Raw genomic sequence first — 26,064 nt, 5'->3', positions numbered from 1 at the left:
GTCTTGCTTGAGCCAGCCACTATGCTCGCTTAGGACTGGGTGGTTGTGAAGCATTTTTTTCTTTCCTTTTTCTTTAGCAGCAGTAGGAGGCAGTAAAAGTATACATAATGGAGGATATCTGTGTGTGTAGCTTGTATCTTAAAGAATCGCTTTTGACTCATTCACTTTGTTTAACCTACGAACCCCTCGCACAACTACTGCGCTGAGTTCTGAGATCTTCCCTTTATGAAACACTTAATGTAAAGCCAAATACAGACAGTGAGACATTTGTGATTCTAACTCTAATTGTAATCTGCTTGCTCTGTAGTTCTCTTTGCTACACAGCAATTGAATGTTGTCTCTTGTACTCTAGTGCATTGCATTGCATTTCTTTGTTACTGCCACTTAATCAGCCGAATACTGACGAACAGTGCAAGATACAACAGGAACCTGGGTAACTTGTGTCGGGGTTGTTTCTCGTTGAGAGCCTATGTGGCTCATTCACTAGCCTCAAATGTCGCAAGTTTAGCTGATGTTGTTGCTTACCATTCGGAAGTTTGCTGGCAGATGGTGGGGTGTGTGAAAAACTTGTGTAGGTTGCTTGATTTGGGTGCATTTTCCCATTTTTGAGTGAAGGTAGTTGTACTTTTGTTGAGTCTCATTTTAAAAGACAGGCCTGCGTTGAATTATTACAAATAGCTAACGCAGAGCACCATCAAAAAGTCACGTCATGAACAGCACTGGGCAGCACTTTAGTGCATGGTGTATTGGGTCCTCCTTCAGGTGGCCAAACTTGAGCTGATGATGTGGCTGACACTTCAGTTTTGGAGCAAATCATGCACACTATAGTCGGATACAACTCAGTAATGATGAAGTGGCAGATGCACCTCAAAGGAGGCTCCCCAGCCAATGGTGTCGGCTAATATTCATGACACGGCAGTTAATCCGATTAAGCTGTGGTTGACCCCCTTTAATCTGCCACCCTCTGTGATTTCATGCTAGCAGGTCAAAGGGCACTAACCACGACCTCACCAGAATCGGTGGACACTATTGGCTAGAGGGCCCCCTTTTAGGGGCATTTGTCATTTTGTTCTTGGGTTGTACCCGACTGTAGTAATGCCCACATCATTGGGGCAAGTCTCTTGGCCATCACTGTAACCTTGAACGTGACATTGAGCAGATGCCTGAGCTTTCCAAAGTTGTATGGGCCCATGTGTTGTATTCTGTTCTGTAACACTTTTTAATGCTACCTGCTGTGGTGCAAACCTTGTTATAATACCTATTCTTCTCGCCCATTAAGGAAGGTGGTGGTTCTAATGGGGCTAATTAGCTCATAGTAACATACTTTAAAGACAATGCTTAAGCAGCCCCAGGACACAAGAGGGACATGAAGTGACAAGTCTGCCGCCAACTGAATTTTATTTTCTTGTGCTGACGTGTTAGTGATTGTATGTGGGTAGTTTTGTTTGAATTTTTTCATGTTTTTTGTGTGGCATTTTGATACAGCTGTGGATGCCTCATATAAAGACATGGCACGTGCAAAAAATAAAATTGAGTTGCAAGGGGGGCTGGGTCTGCTGTCTGGGTCTCTGCCCTGGCCCCTTTTTTTGCAGTCTTCAAGATTTATTGCAGTAAGGGAATTGTATTTTACGTGTCATTTCGTCTTGGAGTGCCCAGAAGTGTTTCAGCTTTCTACATGAAATTGATGTAAACTTCCCACATCAAAAGGGAGACACTAATTCCAGCTGGAGTAGCTGGAAATGCAGTTTTCATGCTGGAGCTAGCTGGAAGAGGAAATATTGGAGACAAAAAATATTGTCTCGAACATATTGGAGGCAACAAACTATTGGATAAAATATAATTTGGAGCAAAAAATTATTCAGTTGGACACAGTTCTCGGTTACATAATACAGCTGGAAGTAGGAGTTCCAGCTTGTATTGAACGTTTCCAACTGGAAAGGTACAATTTCCAGTTCCGTAATCCAGCAGGAATAGAAATCTTTTAACTGGGTTCTGAAGGGCTTCTACACGTTGTGAGTGGCGTGTGATTGCTTTTCACTAAGTATGCCTGGTCGATTGCAGCTGGGTGGTAGCTATGAAGTGGTGGACCACACCTTCGATGCCGTCGTGGTGGGAGCTGGCGGAGCAGGTCTGCGAGCTGCCTCGGGTCTCGTGGAGGCCGGTTTCAAGACTGCCTGCATCACCAAGCTCTTTCCCACGCGCTCGCACACCGTCGCAGCTCAGGTGGGCGCACCTTTTTGTTCCGCTCGGGTCACCCACAGTGCACGAGGCGAATGCTGAGGGAAAGGGAGCACTTGATGTGGAAAAAATGTTGTATTGAAGGGTGGTGCAAGGGGTAATGCCTGTCGGGTGCTTCATGTTGCCTTGTGGCAGGCATGGGATTTGTCTGGTCCTTTTTTTCTCTGTCGCACTCTCTCTACACGTCAAGGCCAGTTATCACTGCATAAGTGACGCTGCAATCATACTGCAGCCCATAGATGCACATATCCATGTTCCAGCGAATGGTTTGGCTCACATTGTCGGGAAGGGGGGGGGGGGGGGGATCAGAAAGTTAGGTTGGAGGATGATATCAAGGCTGGGGTGTGGTACAAGACAGGGTTAATTGGTGAGTGATGAGAAAGGCCTCTGCCTTGCAGCGGGCATGGTCGGTTTGTTGATGGTGCTGTCGGGTCTGGCGGCACACAGTAAATTGGATGGCTTATTTTCTTACTAGGTTTCTTCCTCTCAAACTTTGGTCTTCAGCAGTTGTTCATCTCATTTAGTTATTAGTGGTAAACCATCGAGTTACAATTACAGTGTGAAAATGTTTCTTTGGAAACTTTATGCGCTTTATTTGAGACTGTCATTAGCGGGAGCAAAAAAACATTCCACAAAAGGTCAGTGCCTCCTTCTGCTTTTGACTGCATTTTTTACTTTTTTTCTGTTTTTCTGAATTTAACATTTTTTTTTAATTTTGCCATAGCACTTTGACAATTGAAGAAAAACCAGTGCGCACAGACGGACCAAAAAAATGAGACGAGTTGTGTGTGGCATTTTTTTGTTCAGTCTGCTCGCTGGTTTCTCTCCCAATGAATCCATACAAACTTGCCCTGATAACCATTCTTGCACTCTTCGACATGTCCAACGCAGGCTTTTAGATCTGGAAGTGAGAGTAAACTTTCACGTGGGTGAATGCATTTCTTGCTTCTCTGGGCAGAGGATTCAAGATTTCTAGGGCGTTTGCAAGACATGAGGCGCCTCTACTTGTGTGGGTGCACTGCTTTGTTCACGAGAGCTTGCACCCTGTGTGTACCATGGCTAGACTTAGCGCTTGTGCTGCATGTGTTTTATTTTTAAATGTAGGAATATCTTCTGCGGTCATGTACTGTTAGAAAAGTAGTGCCAGTAGGCCTGTATGACTTTTGTAATGCTGGGCTAGTTGCAATTCGAACAGCTTTGTTTGCTTTCAAGGCTGGTACGTTTATTCGCAGCCGCACTAATCGTACTGCAGGAAACGCGGGTGGAAACTAACCTCCACCCGTGCTTGGCAAATGTGTTTAGTTTTGAAGCCCGGCTGTATTCGCCAAGCGTGCATTGTGCAGAGCAGTGAAAGGTGCTGTTCTTCCTCTGAGTCACTTGTGCTTTTTGCCTGCTGCACACCACAAAGCAAGTCAGGTGTGTCCAGTGGAGAGCACATCTAGTGCTTCCTTGTGTTAGAAATTCAGCCAGGCTCTGTGTCCAGGCGATGGTAATTGGGAAATTTGTGTGCAGTGAAATGTTTGAAAGGTTGCAAGGCAGTGATTGGTGGCTGTGAGTAGAAAATTGCATTTTGCAGCATGCGTGGCACATCCAGATGTGTTCTGTTAGCGGGGGCATGCCTTCGTTGTGTATTTCATGGTGCACAGTTCTCCTTTCCAGGGAGGCATCAATGCTGCCCTGGGAAACATGGAGCCGGATGACTGGCGGTGGCACATGTGAGTTTCTCACTCCCTCGGTTCACTCGCTTTAGCTATGCAGTGGCTTACATAGCCTCGTGCAGAACAAAATGCGAATGAACACAGAATTACAAGAATGGCACATTGTCCTGCTCGTAAAGTGATGTTTGCAGCATGGGCCTCAACTTGTAACACCGCACCCTTGGTTTCTGCCTCAGATGGTATTATCCAAATAGAAAAGAAAAAGCTGCTGGCTCAGGCATGACTGCCCACCTTGCCTCTGGGTCACGTGGAATGGGCACCTGTTATGACTGGCATCATGGTTAGAACGCGCCTTGTTTTCTCGCACTAGCCAGGCCTTATGCGGCCGGCAGTGGCCTCGACAGAGTGCCTCTGTGGCTAGCCCCGGCACGGTAGCGGGCACTTGCTTCGCCTCTGACAAAGCCTCGTGTCGTAGGTACGACACGGTCAAGGGCTCTGACTGGCTGGGTGACCAGGATGCCATCCACTACATGACCAAGGAGGCTCCCTTTGCCGTGCTGGAGGTCTGTCTCTATTTTTTATTCTTCTGGCTGCCATGCAGAGAGAGCCTGTCTCTCTTTTCTTTCTATTCTTTTTTGTCCTTTTGCTTTGGCTTTGGCTGCCATGCACATAGAGCCATGTGTTGCAAAGTTGCATGCTTTCCGTTCCTGCTGGTAGTGGCTTAGTGGAGTCGAATCTGACAGGATCAAATCGAAAGGTTTCTGAAAATTGTCTTCAGTTAGAAGAGGCAGCACCGTCTATGTGAGTCTCTTAAATTGATTGGACGTGATCAACCGCAGGAATGAATGCCATGAAGCACTAGATTTTGTTTGAAATTTTGGATTTTTCAGACACACAGCTGTACCACAACTCAGGTTATTAATGTATCGTATGCCATACTGATTAACATGCAGAAAAGCGCACCCACTGTGCAACAGCCTGGAAACTTTTATGCACATTCCTTAATTTGAAGCTGGGTGCCCTGGTGTGCATTGGCGAGTTTCATGCTAGGAAACATTTGGCATTCAGAGAGCCTTTCTTGGAGACTTGCTTCTAAAGTCCTATTTCTACAACTGAATTTGTCTTTGGTGGAGCACAGGCCAAGCCAAACAGAGTTTCCCATTCCAGGCATTATGGTAGAGGAATAATCGCTGGGCGAGTTTTCCATCTGGGTAGCTGGATAAAACTGAGGAATTCACTGACCTGAGTGGACCATCATGGAATGAATTCATCAGTTTTTTTTTTTTTTTTGTCTTCCGCCTTTATTGGGGCAAAACACAAACCTTGCCTATATACTGAAAAGCCTGGTCTGTTCAGTGACTAAATACAGCCTTGTTTAACTTGTCGTTTTATTTTCACTTTATTGGAGCAAAGTGGGCTAACCTGGGCTTTCAGAGAGAGAGTTTGAAAGTTTTCCTTTAGAAATGAGCATCTCTTATTTTGCGTATTATTTTTGGTAACTGGTGATGCCAAGCTATGAAGGAGCAAAGAGGAATAGGTGGTAGTTGTTTACAAAGCCTTATTACGCAAGTACCACGAGCATTGCCTCTGATGCATTCAATCGATCCTCTGTTTAGCCATCGAGGTTGCTGAGAGGGCAATTTGGTTTTGGTATGTGTTGACAGCTACACCGGTTACAAAACGATGGGGGGGCTTCCTTCCTCCTCACCTTTGTTCCTCATAGCAGTTGTGAGTGGGGTCTGCCACAGATGTTCTGCGTGTGTGCAGCTCGAGAACTACGGGATGCCCTTCAGCCGCACCCAGGAGGGCAAGATCTACCAGCGGGCCTTTGGGGGCCAGTCATACAACTTCGGCAAGGGGGGACAGGCGCACCGATGCTGCGCCGTGGCTGACCGCACGGGCCACTCCCTGCTGCACACCCTCTACGGGCAGGTATGGCGACTACGTTGAGGGCACGCTGTCCTGTACTGAAGCACTTACCTATACTCGCTCATCTCATACATGACAGTCAACGCTGCCAAAGCTAGCTCGCCTGTTCGTGCAGGCTAAGTCCGTTTCCAAAAAGCAGGTCACCGTACAACCAGAGTGAACACGATTATATTAAGTTGCGACAAACCTGAACTGCCGAGACTGGCAGCCTCCTGGAGTTCGTTTTACCTCTTGCCACATGCTCGTCCTGCGACTCATTGAGACTTGAAGAAGAAAGAATCACATGGGGTGGTATGATGTGCTGCTGGTAGGGTGAATTGCCCTTGCTCAATGCGCGCTTAAAAAGTAGTTGACACTCAGTGAAAATAGTTGCCAGGGGTCCCAAACACTGAGTGCCTCACAGCTTCCACGATGATTTTCAGTGGTACCTCTTTGTTTTATATCGCGCTTTGTTCCGTCCAAACACTCACCGGAGTTTCAAGAAGAGCAAATGGCATGTGGCAGAGTAAAATGGTTTCACAGACACACTACTTCCACAGCTTTCGCAGCGTTGCCTGTGATGTATGAAAAGGTGTTCAGCTACTGTGAAGAGACAGTGTCTGTGGCTTGGCCTTGTGACAACGGGAACTGGATCACAGTTTTGGAACTGGAGTCTGTTATCCCTGGTATCAAGGCTGCTGCGGTTGTTGATGCATTGATTTTTGATGTATGCAACATTGGTGGCGACTGAGTGGCTGTCACGTCTTCCGTCTCTTGCCCTTACTTGCTCCAAGTCAGAGCGCCATGTTGCGTGCAGTCACACCAAAGCCTTGCCATTCTTCTGCTGAAGCCGAGAGAAGAGCGCATTTTATTAGTTTTCCACTTTACATTTATGAACCCATTCTCGCAGACAACCCACAGAATGCCTCTGTAGCTTTGGCATTTATTTGGCTACTGATCCCAAGCTCCAGGATTGAATTCCGGTTGTGGCACCACATTTTGATATCAATGTGTCAATTTATATCCGTAGTTCCGTAGTCAACTTATGTGCTGCAATATGCAGTATTCGCTTTGAACCACAAAAACTCTATTCACACAAGCGTAGATGCAGAGCTCCAATTTTTATGGCGGTGCTTGAATGGCGCATCTCAAACAATCAGAAAATCTTCAGTGATCCACATGGAAAGAGTGATGTATCAGCAAATGTCTATTGGTTCAGCCAACCTAGTTTTGCTTCCCACCTAGCCGAGAGTTGTATGTGTGCTTTTGTTTGCCATACTGTGACACGAGTATAGAGGACGTACGCTTGCTGCCGTCCTTTCCAACTGATGGGTGGCCTCACTCGCTGTGTGTGTGTATGTGTGTATGCAGTCGCTGAGCTTCGACTGCAACTTCTTTGTGGAGTACTTTGCCATGGACCTGCTGATGGAGAATGGCGAGTGCCGGGGGGTGATGGCACTCTCCATGGAGGATGGCACCCTGCACCGGTTCCGGGCCAAGAACACGGTCCTTGCCACTGGGTAGGCTCGGCAGCTCCTTCTACAAGAGTGCAGTCGCTGGTAGGCAGCGGGATAAAACAGAACATGCTTACTGCTGGACTGAAATGTAACTACTGTAAAAGCTCGTTAATTCGAACTTCAAAGGACCGGGGAAAATGTTCGAATTGTCCAAATGTTTGAATTATCGAATGACCCTGAAAAAACTGTTGATACTGCTTGCATCACGCTAAATTGATTTGGTGAAAGACTGGGCAATGGGTGCCTGATTTTGAGAGGAGAACGGCGCGACAATGTTTTTTACGTTTCCATCAATAAATTGTTGCATGGGAGTGTCGAAGCAGAACTGCTCCAGAATCGTAACGACCTCCCGCATCCTTCACAGTGCAACCCGGTGGAGCACCACTGCAACCATGTCGCACCCATCATAAGCGGCACTGTCGCATGTGAGGGGGCTTCACCACTCGGAATAGTGAACGGCATGTGACGAACGCGCAGTTTCAGCGGACCGGTGAGACAGCGGATCCATGCATACGCAAGTGAAGGAAATTGCACTGAAGCTGCGAGAAAAAAATTACCACCAACGTGCCAATGAGCATCCGAAACGGGGCTTGGCTTGGCTACTAGGTTGGCTGGCTGATGCTGGCTGGTTGAGATGTCGTCGCTGCAGGCTGTCGTGAAGCTGAGAAAAGCGAAGCCGAAACTAAGGGGTTGGAATGTTCTCAGGTACGGGGCCGCCCGTTTGTTGTGAAGCGTGTGTCAGTGGTGTGCAAGCAACTATGCAGCATGGAATTCAGGTTTTGAGTAGGGCTGTTGCATTTTTTTGAGTAGGGTTGTTGTAGGCTTGCCGCATCGGTCATACCAGGACGCTTCCTCCCTTTGGGAGCCTGTTTGAATTAACAGTGCGAAACTCATAGTGTCTGAATTAGCGATTGTCCGACGCTATAGATTTGCATGGGCATTGGCAGGGGCCAAGTCAGCAGTTCAGATTATCCAGATTTCAAAGAATAAAAATATAGGGCCACAATAAAATGCAAAGCACAAGTGCTGGCTGTTAAGGGAGGACCCTGGTCTTTGAAAAAAAGAATAATAATTTATATTACCAAGGTCACAGTCTGCCCAAGGTTTGAATGTTCAATTGCAAGTCTGTATTAATGAATGCCCACTCCAGGCAGGGTCGCATGGTGTTGTATCTCTGCCTTTATGTGCTGTAGCTGATGGTGCCATGGCTGAATTCGCCATGGCAGGCAGGTGGGGCACTGCAGCAGTCTGTGCTGATCACTGCCTCGCTGAAGGTCTCTGCCGACTGCTGTGCAGGGGCTACGGCCGCACCTTCTTCTCGTGCACATCAGCGCACACGTGCACGGGTGACGGCAATGCCATGGTGACCCGGGCAGGCCTGCCCCTGCAGGACATGGAGTTCATCCAGTTCCACCCAACGGGCATCTACGGCGCCGGATGTCTCATCACCGAGGGTAAGAGGCACCGCCTTTCTCTCCCTCTTGTTCCTCCGGTGCCACTCCTTTTGTAGCAATAGATACAAAATAGGTCAGCGTGGCTGCGCGCTGAGCCGTGGCACCACCGCTCCGCCAGCTGCGCGCACCGCACGCCTTGCCACTGCGCCGACGGCGGAGCAGGCGCTGCCCGCCTTGTCAGTGGTCGCATGCGAAAGCGACGTCAGAGCACGCAGTTGGTGTGTGCGCGGCGCGCCTACATTATGCTAGCATTTCGAGCCTTCAGCGTGGCGGCCCCGTGACCACCGTGGCAGCTGCCGGCGCGACGCACCGGCGGGACCGAGTGCTGGAGGAGTGGAGAGGGGGGGGGGGGGGGGGGGGGGGGGGTGAATTTAAGTCTAGGAACAAAGGTGAAGAAGGAACACCCAGCGAGTTCCACTCGGCTAGCTGTAGCTGTTGCATCACTATAGGTTTAACCAGAGCTAAACCACAGCCATTTTTTCTCCTTCCCTTGGCATCCGTGGATTGTTGTTGGACCTTGTCCCAAAATATCATGGCAGTGTAGGACACACAGTAAAGGATATCGGGTGTGTGTATGTGATGTAATGCAACAGGCTGTGTACATTGTGTCCTCTCTCCTCCCCTCTTTTATTTTCTTTCCAGGATTAGAGCAGTAAGAAACAAAGTTATGAACCAAGAGGGGGAAATGTGCAGTGACCACATAGGGTTTTCCTCACAAGCAGAAATAATAGAAATACATTGAACATGATGGATGGCGGTTCTTGCTGCAGTGAATGATTCCTGGTTAAAAGGCATTGCCCAACTGGGGAAGGGGCCTTATGGCAAGGGGATGGCCTGCCCGCATACAGTGTCCCTGAACCCTTAAAGCCAAGAATCCTACGCTGCTTTCAGTGGCAAGTCAGCAGGCAAACATGCTATTGAAACTGAACCACTTTGCACAGTATCTCATCGCATGTTGCAGCGTTTTCGCACTTGTTATTGTCTGTGCAGTGTGCCCTCCGAGTATCTCTCCAAGGTCAGAGGAGAGACTGCGCAGCTTGATTTAGCTTACACCCCTACCACAGTGGCAGTCTTAGTGCCCATTGAGACTGTGATCATCGAACTGTATCAGGATCGTCCATTGCTGTACTAGGTTTCCAAATGACCATTGAAATCAATGGGGATCAACTCAATGGGGGTTGGCGAATGACCACTGGAACTTTGAGGGGCTGTCAGGAGCAGCCTTGAAGTTGCCTTGAATTGGCTCCAGTCTCCTCCAATGCTACTTGTGCTGGTGAGCAATGGATTCAGCTTGTGTGTTTGTGTGCAGGCTGCCGCGGCGAAGGCGGCTACCTGATCAACAGTGAGGGGGAGCGCTTCATGGAGCGGTACGCACCCATCGCCAAGGACCTGGCATCGCGAGACGTCGTCTCTCGAGCCATGACCATCGAGATCCGAGAGGGCAGGTCAGTATCAGGGGAACAGGCACCAGCTGAGCAGCCTCCGTCTGTGACCGGCACTTGGAGACGGAGTGGTTCTGTTGACCAGTCACAGAATGAAACCAGCACCGTGAATTGCTGTTGTTGGAGGGCCTTGCAGATGCTGTGAGGCCTGCGGATGGTTCTTGTTTAGTTTTGCGATGAGTGGGCTCTAGCAGATTGGCATTTTGAGTGCAGTCTTCATGATGTGATGGCGTTGGAGCAAAGAGGCAAAAAGAGGTGAACACAGGGCAGAATGGGTGCAGGCAACAGTGCAAACCATGGGGCAGTGGCACAAACATTAGGGCTTTGCAGCGAGCAGCTTATGACGTCAGCACAGCAGCACGCAGTGGTACTGCCCTCTTCATGGTTTGCTCACTGTCATGTATTTGGATTCCTTCATCCACTGCACTGTGCTGTGGTTTCGCTTGCTAGACATCTTGAAGTACATGCAGCAAAAGGCAACCCTTTTGTATCGTGTCCTGCCTGGTGTCAGTCACCATCATGGCTTTGGTGACATTGCACATCTGATGAATGATGGTGCATTACATTTCACAGGCATGTCAGTGCCCAGAAATATGCACACTTGTCTTAGGTGCTGGAGAGCATTACAGCACTTCGGTATTTACCCGCATAATTTGCGCTTTTTTTCTTCTTCAAATTAAGGTTTCAAAAATGGGGTGTGCAAACTACACAGCGGTTTCGCGAACACATCCTAAAAATCTCTGCAAAGGCCATAACGTGCAACGTATACCATATATTGCGGCCTGTACTTTGACTCCCAACTCTCATTCCTTGCTGGCAAAAAAAAAAAGTTGACTCCAAATACATATGACGCATACCCCTCCGCCCCACCCCACGTTATGTAGTTCCCCACGAGATGGCATGAGAGCAGAAAGTACTCCAGTAAATATGATAATAACTAGAGTGTGTGAATATCAAATTTTCAGCTGCAAGGCAGGCATAAATGATAAGACGAATAAAAAATTGGCGGTGGTTTAGCTGTGGTTAAGCCTGGAGAGACGCAATAGCTGCAGCTGGCCGAGTGGAACTTGCTCAGTTGAATTGTAGTCAGTCTTTCGCCGCTCTGTTTCGCTGGGCATTCCTTCTTCATCTTCGTCCCACTTGACACTGCACATGCGCACAGCTGTGGTAGCTCAGTTTCGCCGCCGCCAGCAGCAGCTGCTCCACACCACGTGGCTGGTCACGTGACCAACTACATGATCAGCCACAGCGCTGCTTCGCACCACACTGAAGGCTCGAAATGCTAACGTAATGTAGCTGTCGCTACAATAACAATTGTCTCCAAATGAAATACAATGACCGAATATATGTACTGTAAGCCTAAATTTAAGTGGAATGCTTCTGCGCAAAGTGCAGCCACAAAAAGAAGCAACATCCTTGCACAACCTGTATTTTACTTCCCTGCTTTCGCAGAATGTCAATGGGATGACTAATGTGACAGTGTGACTAGGCAGTTTTGTAACAGATGAGGTTATTGAATGTTGCCACAAAGGATTCCAAGAAGCAGTCCTCAGCGGAAGTGCTGTTGGCTACATAAGCCACTCCTTGCTGGAGGAGTGACATTAGGAGTTGTTGGAGCAACATAGCACCATGCATAGTAGTTGAGACACAACAAGATGGATGGCTCATGAAATTAGTAATGAGCGGAAATTTTTTCAGCAGCTCAGGCAGAATGTCATACTGGCGAAAGGGACACTCATAACTGACGTAGAGCAGCAGCTTTGGCTAAAATGGCACTGGAAGCATCCCCTCATGAAGATAAAGCATAGTGTGAGCAGTGTCTTAGCCCACACTGCACTCTTTTAAGTCTGTAGTGTACTCGGGCCTTGCATTTTGGTTTTACTTTGCTGGAAGTCATGTTGAGCCCTGTAATGCCACCACGTTTAAACGAGGACCTCTACTGCAATCTTGGCTGATTTGCTGTGAACGTGTATGTTAGGCCATTTCATCTACATTTATTTTTAATTTTGGTTTCCGTTTAGCAGTCTTTGAGTTTTCTCAATTTCGTTATATGCTAGATTAAAGGTACGAACACACTAGCGGCAAAATGCGTGGCATGCCGCTGGCGGCATAGTTGCGGTGAAAGGGACAGCCATACCTGCGGCGCAGAGTACGGGAGAAAGCGATTCTGCGCGAAGCTCTCTTCGTGCCAGACTGGTCGACGCCTTGCTTCCAAAGGAGCGCGCATGGCGGCACTGACACTCCCCACGTGACGAAGTCAGATGCCCCTTATTGGTCTCCCTGCTCTGCAGCATGTGGTAAGCTGCCGAAAATGGCTCCTTGGTCTATTCATTGTGCGGCAGATCAACCTACGGCTGGGGCAGGTTTCGCGGAAAGCGTCTTGCCGCTGGCGGCGCAATGTGTGTGGTTTTCTGCTAGTCTGTTCGTACCTATAACCGTATTGAGATTGCGTATCAGATTAAGCCTTGAGGTTCTTCACTTGCAGAATAATTGGGATGGGCAAAAATTTAGGATGCAATGTCTGTGTGGACTAGCTTTTGGATTGCTGCCCAGTTGGCCTGATTGGCACTATTCCATTTGGCTACGAGTGAGTGTGTTGTTAAGGTGCTTTGCCTTGAATGGACACACCAGTGGGTTCCCCGACTTGGCTGGCAGTCAGCGTAGCATACCTGCCAACCCTCCCAATCCGCCCGGGAGACTCCCGAATTTTTATTACTGAACTTTCTGATTGTACGACCAAGTCCCTATATCTCCCGAAAAGCTGTCTCTGCCCGCGCAAGAACGGTTTTTGGGGAACCGGTGCCGCAGTATCAGCAACCACGCCAATATCACCAGCATCACCATCCAACGGTCACACTAGCACCATCGGCATCATCGGCTGAGCAGCCAATCAAAGCAAGATCAAGCCAAGCCAAAGTAGCTGTGACTAGTTGAATTTCATGCATGATTTCGTGCTTGCTGTTAATCACTGTACTGTTACTGCTGCTTGTGTGTATGTTTAAGGTTAGCTAGGCCATCTGTGTGCTGTGCACAGCAAATTCTCGTGTGCTTAATGTCATGGCGCTATCAAAGCCCAAAAAAGATACCGTATTTACTCGCATAATTTCCACAGCCCCACTTTTTACCACGATTTCAAAAAAGTTTGCTCACATATTTTGTGCACTCTGTTGCGCCAGACCTCCAACACATACACAGGTGCGTGCAAGGCAGGTTTGGGAAGATTGGCACTGAAAGGTGCGACTGACGAGGGCACGAATTGTGCGCAGTTTAGCCGGCTCGCTCGTGCTGGTGGTCTCTTTCCCAGACTGTCAGTCGTGCGCGCACCCGAATCCGATACTACAGAGCAGTTTGCTGCTCGGTTTTCCGCTAGTAAGCCGGTCTTCTCGCGAGTGCGCCGTTTTATCGAGCCCGTTGTCTCCTTTGCCTCCCACTGCTATCTTCGCAATTGTATCGTTGCTGGCTTATTGCTCTGAGCTGCACATGCGCCGTCATGCTGTCCCGTGGGGAACTACATAACGTAGGGTTGGGGAGGCATGCGTGTTATATTTGGAGCCAACGTTTTTTTTTTTTTTTTTGCCAGTGTGGGATGCTAGATAGGGGCCAGGTCTACATATAGAGTATATGTTGCACGCCATGACCACTGCAGCGTTTTTTAGGTCGTGCTCAGAAAATGCAGCCTTACTGTCTTTGACGCGGATCAAAACTCTTCCGATTTTTGATCTCGCCAGGTTGGCAGGATGTGCGTGCGTGCACATTCACTTTGGAGAGGCTGACTGCAGTGGTGTGTTGCAGGGGCTGTGGGCCAGAGAAGGACCACGTGTTCTTGCAGCTGCACCACCTTCCCCCTGAACAGCTGGCGACGCGGTTGCCGGGCATCTCGGAGACGGCCATGATCTTTGCCGGTGTGGACGTCACGCGGGAGCCCATCCCTGTGCTGCCCACGGTCCACTACAACATGGGCGGCATCCCCACCAACTACAAGGGGCAGGTATGTGGGTCACATTCGGGAGACTGCAGTGGCTGTTGCAGCTGTCAACACGTGAACTACTATGGCTCAGCCACAGTGTGCTAAATGCTCATAGCCTTACAGTATAATGCGACTGGGAGGAAATTAGTTTTTACTTTTGTGAAGAGAAATTTTAAGTAAACCACGTGTTAGGTGTAAAGATTGCTTCAAGATTAATCTTTAGGTGTTCTGAAGAGGATTCTGAGCTCTTCTTTTTATCATGGAAACTCGATCTACGCGCTCCGAGCATTCTTACTTTGAACTGCAGTAGAACCCCTCTATAGTAATGTGACTCGGACCAGCGGAAATCTTTACTACTATATGAGGGTCTTTACTGTATCAGTTGTTGGCAATGACATGGCTTTGAGGATGCTCTCTGGTAATGAATTCGCTACTTACTAGACACAGTGTTGGTTTATAAAAGAAACACTCACAAATTCCTTACCAAGGTTGGTTCTGAAGACTGCACAAAAGAGACAAGGAAAGGCACAAAAAACAACAGAACGGCTCGAGTGCTTCATAAAAATTCAAGGGCTTGGGCGAATAAACCTCAGTTGAAAGTACTATAGCTACGAACCAACTAGCCCAAACCACAGTATTTCTTGACCAATACTTTCCATCCTGCTCTTAATGTTCCTTTGTGTGATAATTACTGTATTCACAGTAAGTCGACCCCCCCCACTTCACATTTCTGAAAAAAAAAAGATTTGGAAGTCGTTTACGCTTGGCCTTTAATAATAGAATGTGATAGCCCTATCCTGCGGCCTCCGCTATCGGCTGCCACGCGCAGGCGTGCCCATGGGCAATCCAAAACGAAACTGTATTAGTCACTTGCGCCATTGCCCTCACCAGCGCTGCCGTCGTGATCGCTGCTGCAGTCCCACAGCTCTTCGTTCTAACATCATCGTGCAGCGAAATCCCACAGTTCGCAAACAGCCACATCACGACACCGTGTGGAACAGGTGAAAATTTTGCCTCACTGCAGTTTCCACACCTGTGTCACCCGTTGTGAATGTTGAACGTGTGGCCTGGTGCACAGCTGTTCATTTCTTCGGCGTAAAGAATGATAGCCGCCTTAAATGTAGCCGTGAACAAGCGCAGATCGCTTACCAGACCCGGAGCACAAATGACGTAGCACTACACTAAAAACTTGTGAAACGCGGCCGGCAGTAGTCAAATGTGTGAGAGCCAACGAGAAACTACGCATGAATGGCGTCGGCTCTTCCATCAACAACAGACACTCCCTGGCGCCGCTGCGGTTCCAAGTGGGGTGTCGCCGCGATTGGAACGGCGGACCTTCCATCAACTATCGACGCTCCCTTGAGCACCGAGTGCGTGGTTGGAAGCAAACAAAAAAAAACTTGGACGACGCCTATTAAGAGTAGAACACACATGCGTTATCGGGCCGCCGCCACTTATCAGCAGACGCAATCTGCGGCCACGTGTGGGGAGTGGGCTGGTGCCGGTTTGCTGCTCATCGACAGCCAACATCGGCCGCCTTGCGTGGGGTGGGGATGCCAGTTCTGCGCGTTGACATAGCAGCTGCTCAAGGCCAGCACCAAGATCGACGCAACGGAGCCACGCAGCAAAAATGCAACCACGGTGTAGCGTGCCTGATACAGTTGAACCTCGATACAACGAAGTAGTACTTTTCGGGGAAAAATTTCGTTATATTGCGAACTTCGTTGCAACGAGGTTTTTGTCTTCGAGTGCCGTTAATGAAATTGTACATTCAAACAACATTCGTTTTTCTGTTTTATTCCGCTCACGTGCGTTCGTGACGATATTGCAACCGATTTTAGAAGAAACGACAAGCAAATAGAGCGGCAAGAGTAGTTCAGTCAAGCTTCGTTACCTCGAAATGGCACATCTCAAATTATTGCTTTAGTTGAAATTTTCTGTAGAGTCGAGCTGCTCCCCGCAGCGCTGTGAATTTTGCTGCCCATTACCTTACAGTATTTTCTCAGCGAATTGCGGGTATCTCAAAATCTTAAATGAGATATGGAGATAATGCCGCAAGTGAAAAATTAAAGCGAGCTTCCCGTGTTGCTGCGGAGACGTGCCACGAAGCGTGCGGCATCACCGAAAACGAAACCAAGCAGCGCGGAAATCCATTATGGCATCAAGCAACACTGCGCTCCGTCACTTGCGCTCACGGGCTGATGGGAATGGGACGTGCAAGTAGGAGGCCCCGCAAAATAGTTAGGCTGGCTTTGTGCACCGCATGCGGGGCGGGGCGCGATTTACTGACTGTCAACTGGAACTTCACAGGACAAGGCGTAGCGGAGGGTTCCGAAAATTACGACCACATGGGGTTTAACCGGCGCTACGTCACGCAGTACACGGGCGCCTTGCATTTCGCCTCCATCGAAACGCAGCCGCCGCGTCATCTGGATCAGCAGTCCAGCGCCGCAACCGGGCGAGATTGACGCGAGTTCAATAACTAAGCATACTTCGAAAACGAAGAACCTTTATTCTAAAATGTTTGCAAAAGGCAAGTGACTGCATCAAATCACTTCATGATGCAGTGCGAGTTGATGCAGTCATGAAGTCAGTTATTTTTGCCTGACGTTTGCTCATGAGCGTCGGCGTAATGAGGCGTTCGTAGGTGGCTACCGCTACCAGTGCTTGTTCATGTTCTTGCGCGCCGGCATAACTCCGCAAAATGTCAATGGAATTGAGCACTTCTGTTGCTGTGGGCGTCTGCGTTGCCTCCTCGGTGTCGTCACCGTCCTCTACAATGGTTTTTTCTTGAACGCTTTCAATTATTGCGGTGTCGTCCAATTCTTCTGTTGTGACGGCATACTCATCACTGGTGATGAAGTCGGTAAGGCTTACATCCTCGGGAACGCCGCCTTCCTCGCTCAGCTGCTGCCACGCATCAGCGAAATCTGACTGTGCAGGCGCCTCTCCCTCGCTCGCTTCATCGTTGTCTGCCGCATCCAATGAGTCGCACACAGCTTTTATGCCAGCCTTTCTAAAGCAGTTTACAATAGTTTCCTTGCTCGTAGACTGCCAGGACTCAGATAGCATTTCTATGCCCATAAACACGTCAATCTTGGCGTCGCGTTTAAGGCGCATGTTAAGCAAAATTCTCTCGATCATGCGCTTCTTGTAAACACACTTCACGCTGTTGATTACACCTTGATCCAATGGCTGGATCAGGGATGTGCAACTTGCGGGAAGAAATTCCAGCTCGACGTTTGACAGCTCCGCGCCAACGTGGTGCGCTGAACAGTTGTCCAGGAGAAGGCAGATTTTTCTCTTCTGCTGCCCCATTTCCTCATCCAGCTCTTTAAGCCAGTCGCTGAACAGGGCTCGTGTCATCCAAGCCTTTGCGTTGCTGACGTACTTGACGGGCATCGACCTTCCAATGAAACAACGTGGTCTTCCACTAACTCCGATGACCAGCAGCTTGCGTTTATTCGTTCCATCCGTGTTCGCACATAGCAACACAGTTAGACGTTGCTTGCCCTGCTTACCGCCATGGCAATGTTCATTTTTCAGAGCCAGGGTCCTCTTCGGCAAAAGGCGATAGAATAATGCCGTTTCATCTGCGTTATAAATGTCCGCGATGTCATAGCGGGCGAGGATAACTGGAACGCGGTCACGAAGCCAATCAGCAGCTCCAATGGCATTCGCCTCCGCGCTTTCACCGCTGATTGCTTTGCCAACGATATTGTGGCGCTCTTTAAAACGTTGTAGCCACCCGCTGCTGGACTAGAATTCGTCACACCCAAGCACACTCGCAAAGTCCAGGGCTTTCTGCTGAAGTATGGCGCCACTCAGAGGCATGTTCTTTGCGCGCATTTCCATGAACCACGTGAATGTCGCTTTCTCCACGTCGCCGTACATGGCCGCTTTCAGCCTCTTCCTTGTCCCACTCAGGCCGCTGTCGCTGACAGCGCGCAATATGTTGTCCTTCGCCTTTAAAATGGTCGAAAGGGTACTCAGCATTATTTCGTACTTGTCCGCCACTTTCTTCTTCTTCTCGCCGGCGGCTACTTCTTTGATCAGTTTCGCTTTAAGATCAAGAGAAAGCACTTTTCTCTTCCGGGGCGCACCACTCATTGTTGCATTAAAGAGCACCACGATCAGAGAAAGAAATGACTTCTTGTGGCAGCGTGCCTTCCTGTGCCAACGAACGAGAGACGCACTAGGCTTGGATCGGATTGGATTGACAACGTTGCTCTAGACGTCAAAACGTCAGAGAGGGCACTATTTACACGTCTGTGCGCCCGGGGCGCCGTAGTGGGGTAACATTTTCCTCTACAAACATGTTTCTTACAAAATAAAATTTGAATATACTTCATAAAGTGGCGGAGTTTTTCCAAAATAGTTTTTCTGTGCTCCCAAAAACTTCGTTGCATCGAAACTGCAGCGCGAAACCACTTCGTTAAATCGAGGAAAAAAACACATGCATTTCAATGGAAGCAAGAAACTGAAACAAAAAAAGTTTGTTCAATCGCGAACTTCGTTCTATCGAGGTTTGTTATATCGAGGTTCACCTGTATCTCGTTTGTCTCGCCTTTGTTTATGGGGCGATGCTTTGGTTTCGATTTTAAGTCGACCCCCCCCCCAATACTTCGGATTTTCAAATTTTGAAAAATAGGTTGACTTACAGTCCTGTAAATAGGGTATTTATTTTCAGTTATCACATTTCATGTTATCACGATTTCGACCCCCAGGCACTTAATATAGCAGTTTTTTTTTTACATAACTATGACCGAAAAAAAAGTGCAGTCGTCTATGGGAGGCAAAATGAGACCGCAGTTACACTTTACTATAGTGGGGTTTTACTGTATTGTCCTGTACAGCTGATTTTCCGATTAAATCAGATTAAACACCTTTTTTTTAACTGACTTCAGAAAGTAGGAGGAGTCAAGCAACACGCCCATTGACTTTCACCTAGCCACCTGGTGGCCTCGCCTTCAATTCTGTTTTGTCTTTATGTTTCTGTGATGAATAGATAGTTTCAGTCACAGACAACATAGCTGCAAATTAGGCCCATGGAAGTAAAAATACGTGGGGACTCTGCTTTTGCAGAATACTCCGCTTATTACAGTTGCCAAACAATTTTTCGGACTCGAAGGGACATGAAAAATGGTCCGAATAATCGAACAGTCCGAAAAATTCGTGAAGTACAGAAAAAAAAATCACTTTATTGAGATGAAATCGGCTTAAAAAGTCACTAATTTTACCTTGCGGAAAATTTCTCTTGCTGGTGACGATTTGCGCCTGTATTTTGGCCAAAGTTGTGCTTTCACTGTACACGCTAGACTGCAAGGTCACGGCGTTTAGTTGAATTCTTCCCACGCTTCTTTGATGGCACCGGTGGGGCCATGTTGTCTACAGCCCGAGTCTGCACCACACCACTCATCAAACACATGCAAGGCACTTTTCATTCTAAGCGGTGGAACCGCCGGGCGCAATCACAAAACGGCAAACGGATGTAACTTCGTGAAGACGGAGCGCCACTCGGTCGACGCGGTCGGAGAAGTCCAAGTGACGAAATGGCAAATGACGAACGTATGAGACCCGCCGCGGCGGCTCAGTGGTTAGGGAGCTCGGTTACTGATCCGGAGTACCCGGGTTCGAACCAGACTGTGGCAGCCTTGTTTCGATGGAGGCGAAACCCAAAGGCGCCCGTAGGCTGTGGGATGTCAATGCATGTAAAGATCTCCTGGTGGTTGAAATTATTCCGGAGCCCTCCACTATGGCACCTCTTTCTAACTTCTCTCAGTCCCTGCTTATCCCTTCTCTTAAATGCGTGGTTCAGGTGCGTGTCCGCCGAGCCCCAACAACCAATTTTCAACGTGTGGGACAAGCGATAACTGCCCGCGACAACGTTGGCGACAAAAGCAAGTTGACGGTGATGACAATACGACTGCCACCTCGAAGTGTCAGAGATTGCAGGGACCTCTACTGGCAAAAATGAGGTACCGAAAGTATGTCAAACCAATCCAACTGCAGCATAAATCCACCTCAGTCCAAGATGACGCCTTTTGCATCGGCGAAAAGCCGATTAGATGGCTGATTTTGGCCTGCAGGCGACAGAAATTAATCCGAAAAGTCAAACTTTCAAACTTTTAAAGTCGGGAAAAATATCCATCGCGAATATGTATGCGCTTCTATGGGGTGCCTGACGGTGCCTCATCGAAGTCCGAATTACCTGTCGGCTACTGTGCTTGTATCACCCCGCTGATGGCTGAGCGGCAAGCTACCACACAGGACATTAATTCGAAGTTTTTAAGAATGCTTCGAGCGTGTTCTTCTTCGAGTTCTCGCATTAAAAAGGCGAGCTCAGAATCCTCTTTAGTGCACCTTTAGGCCCATTTTCCTAACTCTGAAAGAGCTCTGAAAGGGGCTATATATAATAAAATTGTGGTATGCCTTAGGTGTTAAAGCACACCGTTTCACAGACATTGTCCAGCGAGAATTTTGTTTAACGCGCTTTGTAGAAGCTGAGTTATCTGTAGTCAAAATTTGAATTTCACCGTCCTTGCGCCTTTCCCTCTTCTCTTGTCAATTTTTGTACGCTGAAGGTCGGCACTCCTCCGCCGGCCCCACCTCCGGGGGTAGCTTCCTGAACCACTGGGGCTGTGTCGCTTTTTGGCCGCAGTGTTGGCGGTAACACGTTACAAGTAACAGTGTTACCGGTAACATGTTACCTTTTTTGGTAACTTAGTAACGTACTCGTAATCATTTCAGAATGTAACAGGTAACATACTTGCGTGAACATTTTTTGGTGACGTGAAGTGTCACGTTACTAGTTACTTTTTATTCCACTTGTCCCCCCTCCGTTACTTTTTCAGAAAAAAAAAAAAAGTGGCGAAAGTGATGTTGCAAATAAACAAAATCTGCAGTTGCTCTCAACGACCCTTGTTGCATGCCAGGAAACACTTGCCCATGACGACGTGGCCAACTAAAAAAAATAGACAAATACCCATAAAGCACGAAACACGTGCATGAACACGCATTCACACACTTGCCTTCACCTACCTCCCCTTCCCAAACCACTCACACACAACTCTCTAAGAGTGGAAGCATGCCGTGTATTTTGGAACATCACATTTTTCAGAATTACGGTAAATTTGTTGCAAGTTCAGCGATGTTTGCTTTGTTAAGTTAGAATTGATGATGAAATGTCATATTATGTTAAATGTCGCATTCAGAAAATGGTTTCACCATGTTCCACAGAGTTACAAGCCATCACATGTAACTCTATAAGCAACTTTAGGACACTACAGTAAAACCTCGTTAATTCGAAATCGCTTAATTATAACTTCCGGTTAATTCGAACTGACGGCCGGGTCCCAACAAAGCCCTGTGTATTTCAATGGGTCAAAACTCCCGATAATTTGAATATGCCGGTATCCACATCGGTTAATTCGAACTAGGCGCCGATGGCTGGCATTGCTCCTCGCATATAGAAGTCACCTTGTAGCAAATACAATGCGCTGAAAATTAAAAAAAATGCAGAATGATGAGAAAAAAGTAAGCCAGCACGCATGTCAGCACGCACGAGGTGAGACGTGAATTTCGTTGCCCGAACCAACCCTCCGGTGCATGCCGTAACAGGTTTTCGCTGCCGGAGCGTCGAAGCATTGGCTTGTCTATTTTTGGCTGACGCGCGGTCACGCGGGTAGCCACCCTACCGCGGGCGCCGCCTATGCTCCGGCCACGGTGGCTCCGGCGCAAGCCGTTGCAGCAGGTCAACTAAAGGACTACCTTGCCGATTACTCGCTCAGCGATGTGTTCAATGCAGATGAAACCGCGCTTTATTTTAAGTTGCTGCCGAACAAGACTGTCAGTTACAAAGGCGACACGTGTTCAGGCGGGAAGAGAAGCAAGGAAAGAGTGACGGTGTTGGTGTGCGCAAACGCGACTGGCACGGAACGGTGCTGCTTGCTAGTTATAGGCAAAGCAGCGAAGCCTCGCTGCTTTAAAGGGCTAAACACTCTCCCTGTTGATTATACTTTCAACAGAAAGCCGTGGATGACGCGAGCAATTTTCACGGATTGGCTGCGCACACTCGACAGGAAGTTCGCGGCACAGAACAGGAATGTTCTGTTGTTCGTCGACAACTGTTCAGCCCATTGCGACATCAGCGGACTGAAGGCGATCCGTCTGGCATTTCTGCCGAAAAACACTACGGCTGTGCTGCAGCCTATGGACCTTGGGGTTATTAAAAACCTCAAAACACTGTACAGGCGCCACCTCCTAGAGCGGATTCTTGTGTGTATGGACAGCGGCAAATCGTACGACGTCAATCTCCTCGGAGCCTGCCACATGCTGGCAACATCGTGGAATGCTGTCAAGGCGGACACAGTCGCGAACTGTTATCGAAAGTGCGGCTTCATTGAAGGCCCAGAAGCCTGCAGCACGGCAGAGCTGGATGCTCAGTGTGATGACTCCGTCGCGCTGCACCCTGCCTACGCTGCTTTATCGGAGGGTGTTGACTTCCAGAGCAAGCGGACTTGTGCAGGGAGCTTGACATTACACCGTCAACAATGGCAACGATGCTCAAAGATCGGGACAAGATCATAAAACTACATCGAGAGTCGCAGCTGGCTCCCTCAATAAAACGTCTGCGGCTGGGCAACTACCGTGGACAGCGACTTTCAAATTATGTGGATAGCGACAGCGCGGCGGCTACATCCGCGGAGCTCACCACCGAAGACATCGTGAATCAAGTGCGTGAGCAAGAAGAATGTAGTAGCGACGAAGACTATGCCGACACTGGATCAGCGCACGAAGAGGAAGAGATTGTTTCTGGTTCGGATGTCCTAGTCTTTCTAGAGAAGACCCGATCATTCCTCGGGTGCTGCAAAGATGTCCCCGATGACGTGCACAGGAAGGTCGAGGATGTGGAGGCGTTCGTCCTGCAGCGCTTGTCGTCTACTCGCCAGAAGAAGATAACAGACTTCTTCAAGCAATAAATTGTAGTTAAACTGTGCCCAGCGTTATCGTTTATTATTTACTTACCAACACGTAAATCTGCTGCAAAGGTACGTAATTTTAGTTCTTGTGATGCATTACTGACATGAAAATAATGGTTTTTCAGTACTACTACGATATTTCAAAATAACGATTTAAATTCGGCGGTCCCATGAAGTTTGTTGTAACGAGATTCTACTGTAGTTACTTTTTTTTGATAACACCTACAACACTGGTAGGCCGTGGTCATGGTAGCTGCCTGACATCTGAAAGAATCTAACCAGTAGCCATCTCTGAACAAGTATACGCAGGTGCGAGCGATGGAGAATGGTCATGAAAAAGTCGCTGGGAAGGGCACGACAACTTTCGTGCTGTAATTGTGGGTTTTCCGCTACATGTAGAAGTGTATTATTTGGCTCAGGTGTTCATGACAACACAATATAGTGTTTGAGAGAGTTGATGTGCTCTTCTCCGAAGGTGTTTCAGAGCCCGTTTAAAAAAATTGCTGCCACACCAACTGCTCCAGCTATGCCATGTTTGGCATGCCAGGGTACATGGCCTACATATTTGAGATCAAGAAGTTTGCAGGCATAGGGTGGGCGCAGCTGGCAAAGGACAGGGTTAATTGGAGAGACATACAGTCGAACACGGATATATCGAGCTCGAACGGGATCGCGAATTAATTCGATATATTAAAAATTCGATATAAAAAAATACAGGCCCAGAGACTTTACCTGTGGCGGACGTTGACCTACCGATCGGAGCATTCAAGAATGACAACTATTTCCGCACACACGACGCAACGTAATGCTTTATTTGCGTGAAAAAAAATCATTTATGTTGGTCTGCTTCTTCACCTTGCAAATGAAATTAAAGACGCCAACCTCGATCTTATCGAGGCTGTTCAGGTGCGAAAGCCCGGTTCCTTCCATGTCGCCGCAACAACGGCGAATCAAGCTGAACGCGGCCGCCACTTCAGCGCCGGAGTACGAGCTTGTAGCCGCCCCCTCGTCTGGACGATCTTCGTCGCCACTCGAGCTGTCGGCCTGGGTCCCTGCGACTGCAGCTACAATGTCCTCGTTGGTGAGGCTCGCAACAGCCTGAACATTGCTGTCAACGTTCACAAAATCGTCAGCAGACATTTCGGCTGGAACGGCAGCCGGGAAAAGGGACGACAACTCGCGAAACACGTCCATGCGCTCGTTGTCGCCGTCTTCGCAGGTTTCGGAAAGTTTGGCCGTCACGAGGCCTGCCTTCCGGAAGCAGTTGGCCACGGTATCCTGCTTCACGTCTCTCCAGGCGCCCGTCATCATTTGAATGGCGCCCAGCAGGTCAACCTAATGTTCAATTCCAATGGCAGATCGAGAGCGCTCCGCCGGATCACAAACGGAGCGCGTAGTTCAGGCGGAGATCACTCCCTCCCATTTTGCCAATGGAATGCATGCGCTCCCGCGGGGGCACTTCAGCGCAAGAATAGCTCGAAGTTCCGGCAACATGGTGGCGCCCATCGAAGTGCGGCCTCTCGCTTTACCAGCGATTCGTCCTTGCCGCCACTCTGTCTCTCACGTTCACGGTAAACAAAAAGCGCACGAAGCTTTCGCTTTGTGTGATGATACCCGCACCACAAAATTCTAGTGATGAAACGCGCCAAATTTTCAGATTGCTTCCTTATTTACAGAGCTGCTAGGCTTAGAGAGTACGCGTCGTCTGACGTCAGAAAGCGCGGGAGGTTCAAACAAGTCAACGATTTCGGTCTAAAAAGCGGTCACAAAGAATTGACCGCGATGGAATTGACATCCTGTTAAGGGGGGACACGGGTCTTTGGGACCAAAAAATGACCAAAAAGTCGAATTTTCGAAAATGGCATTTTCGGAATCTACAACTATTAATCTCCAGTTTCACAAATTTTTGTCTCCCAGAAATCAATATTTTTGCCGTATTACGAAATGTAAATCACTGCGTCACCCGATTTTGTGCATGAGCAGACGATAAAAACGGTGCATTTTCTACTCCGCGGAACGCTCGTCTCAGCGCGCCGATCGCAGCCATCTTGGTCTCGTTTGAAAGAAGACTCTCTACGCTTCAATTTCCCGCCGCTTATGCTTGCATGCCCTGAATGGCCGCGGAGAAAAAGAAGCACAAACAACAAAAAAAGCGCGAGGTCCGATTCGCTGATATGAGCACGTGACTGAAACGAGCCCTCCCATTGGCGGATTCTCGCATGCTTCGTCTGCTAGGCTTGCTGCTGGTCGCTGGCAGACGCGTCCCCGGCGCCATTTTGTTGAAAGAAGCGAGACCGACGCACAACGATGTCGCCGATTAAATTCCACTCGCGGCACAAGTTCGGTCAGAGGAAAAGAAATAAGCGAATCAACAACCTTCCTTCACGTCCTGCATCATCGGAAAGCACCGATAATGCGCAAGAGCCAGCGGCCGGTGAAGCGGCGTCAGCGGACGTCGAAGTAAGCCTAACGAGCTCGGCGACAGCTACGCACAGCGGCCGCATACGCTGCGACACCAGGATGCTACAGCGTTCGGAATTGCTCGAAATCGAAGCGAAAGCTAAAGAAAAGCTACAAGCTCTCGATTCGACTTCAGCAACGCAGAGGAAACAGGATTTCATCGGCAACTGCGACGATCGCCCGCTTCGAGACGCCAACGGCAGTGTACACGATACTGCGTTCACTGTTGTGAATCTGGAATCTTTCACCGAACTGCTGAGTGCCGTCAAGTGCAAGGTGTGTGGCGGAAACGTGGACGTTTCTAAAGGTGATCGTGAATACGATTTAGCCGTGAGGCTCGCTCTCTTGTGCGTGAACTGCGGCGAGATTTCATCTGCGTGGAGTTCGCCGCGCGCTCAAGGGAGCCAAAAAATAAGTCCATTTACTGTTAATATTCTTG

At 48.6% G+C, this 26,064-nt stretch overlaps 2 protein-coding genes across 2 annotated transcripts in view; both read left to right on the top strand.

Annotated features, from left to right (window-relative positions):
• SdhA (succinate dehydrogenase, subunit A (flavoprotein)) overlaps window positions 1–26,064 on the top strand; it is a 61,065-nt gene that overhangs the window by 14,518 nt on the left and 20,483 nt on the right. Inside the window, exons 3-10 of the mRNA XM_077660974.1 lie at window positions 2,062–2,223; window positions 3,898–3,953; window positions 4,372–4,459; window positions 5,664–5,828; window positions 7,176–7,324; window positions 8,618–8,775; window positions 10,085–10,220; window positions 14,010–14,205. Coding sequence (XP_077517100.1) covers window positions 2,062–2,223; window positions 3,898–3,953; window positions 4,372–4,459; window positions 5,664–5,828; window positions 7,176–7,324; window positions 8,618–8,775; window positions 10,085–10,220; window positions 14,010–14,205 — 1,110 coding nt within the window. The remainder of the gene's footprint in view (window positions 1–2,061; window positions 2,224–3,897; window positions 3,954–4,371; window positions 4,460–5,663; window positions 5,829–7,175; window positions 7,325–8,617; window positions 8,776–10,084; window positions 10,221–14,009; window positions 14,206–26,064) is intronic.
• Window positions 1–26,064, top strand: part of LOC144127956 (serine/threonine-protein kinase RIO3) — a 93,077-nt gene that overhangs the window by 53,375 nt on the left and 13,638 nt on the right. The window lies entirely within an intron of this gene.

Source organism: Amblyomma americanum, chromosome 4 (genome assembly GCF_052857255.1).
Source record: "Amblyomma americanum isolate KBUSLIRL-KWMA chromosome 4, ASM5285725v1, whole genome shotgun sequence".
NCBI classification, from domain to species: domain Eukaryota; kingdom Metazoa; phylum Arthropoda; class Arachnida; order Ixodida; family Ixodidae; genus Amblyomma; species Amblyomma americanum.
Note: the sequence above shows the minus strand (reverse complement) of the source record. Positions and strands in the feature narration are given on the sequence as shown.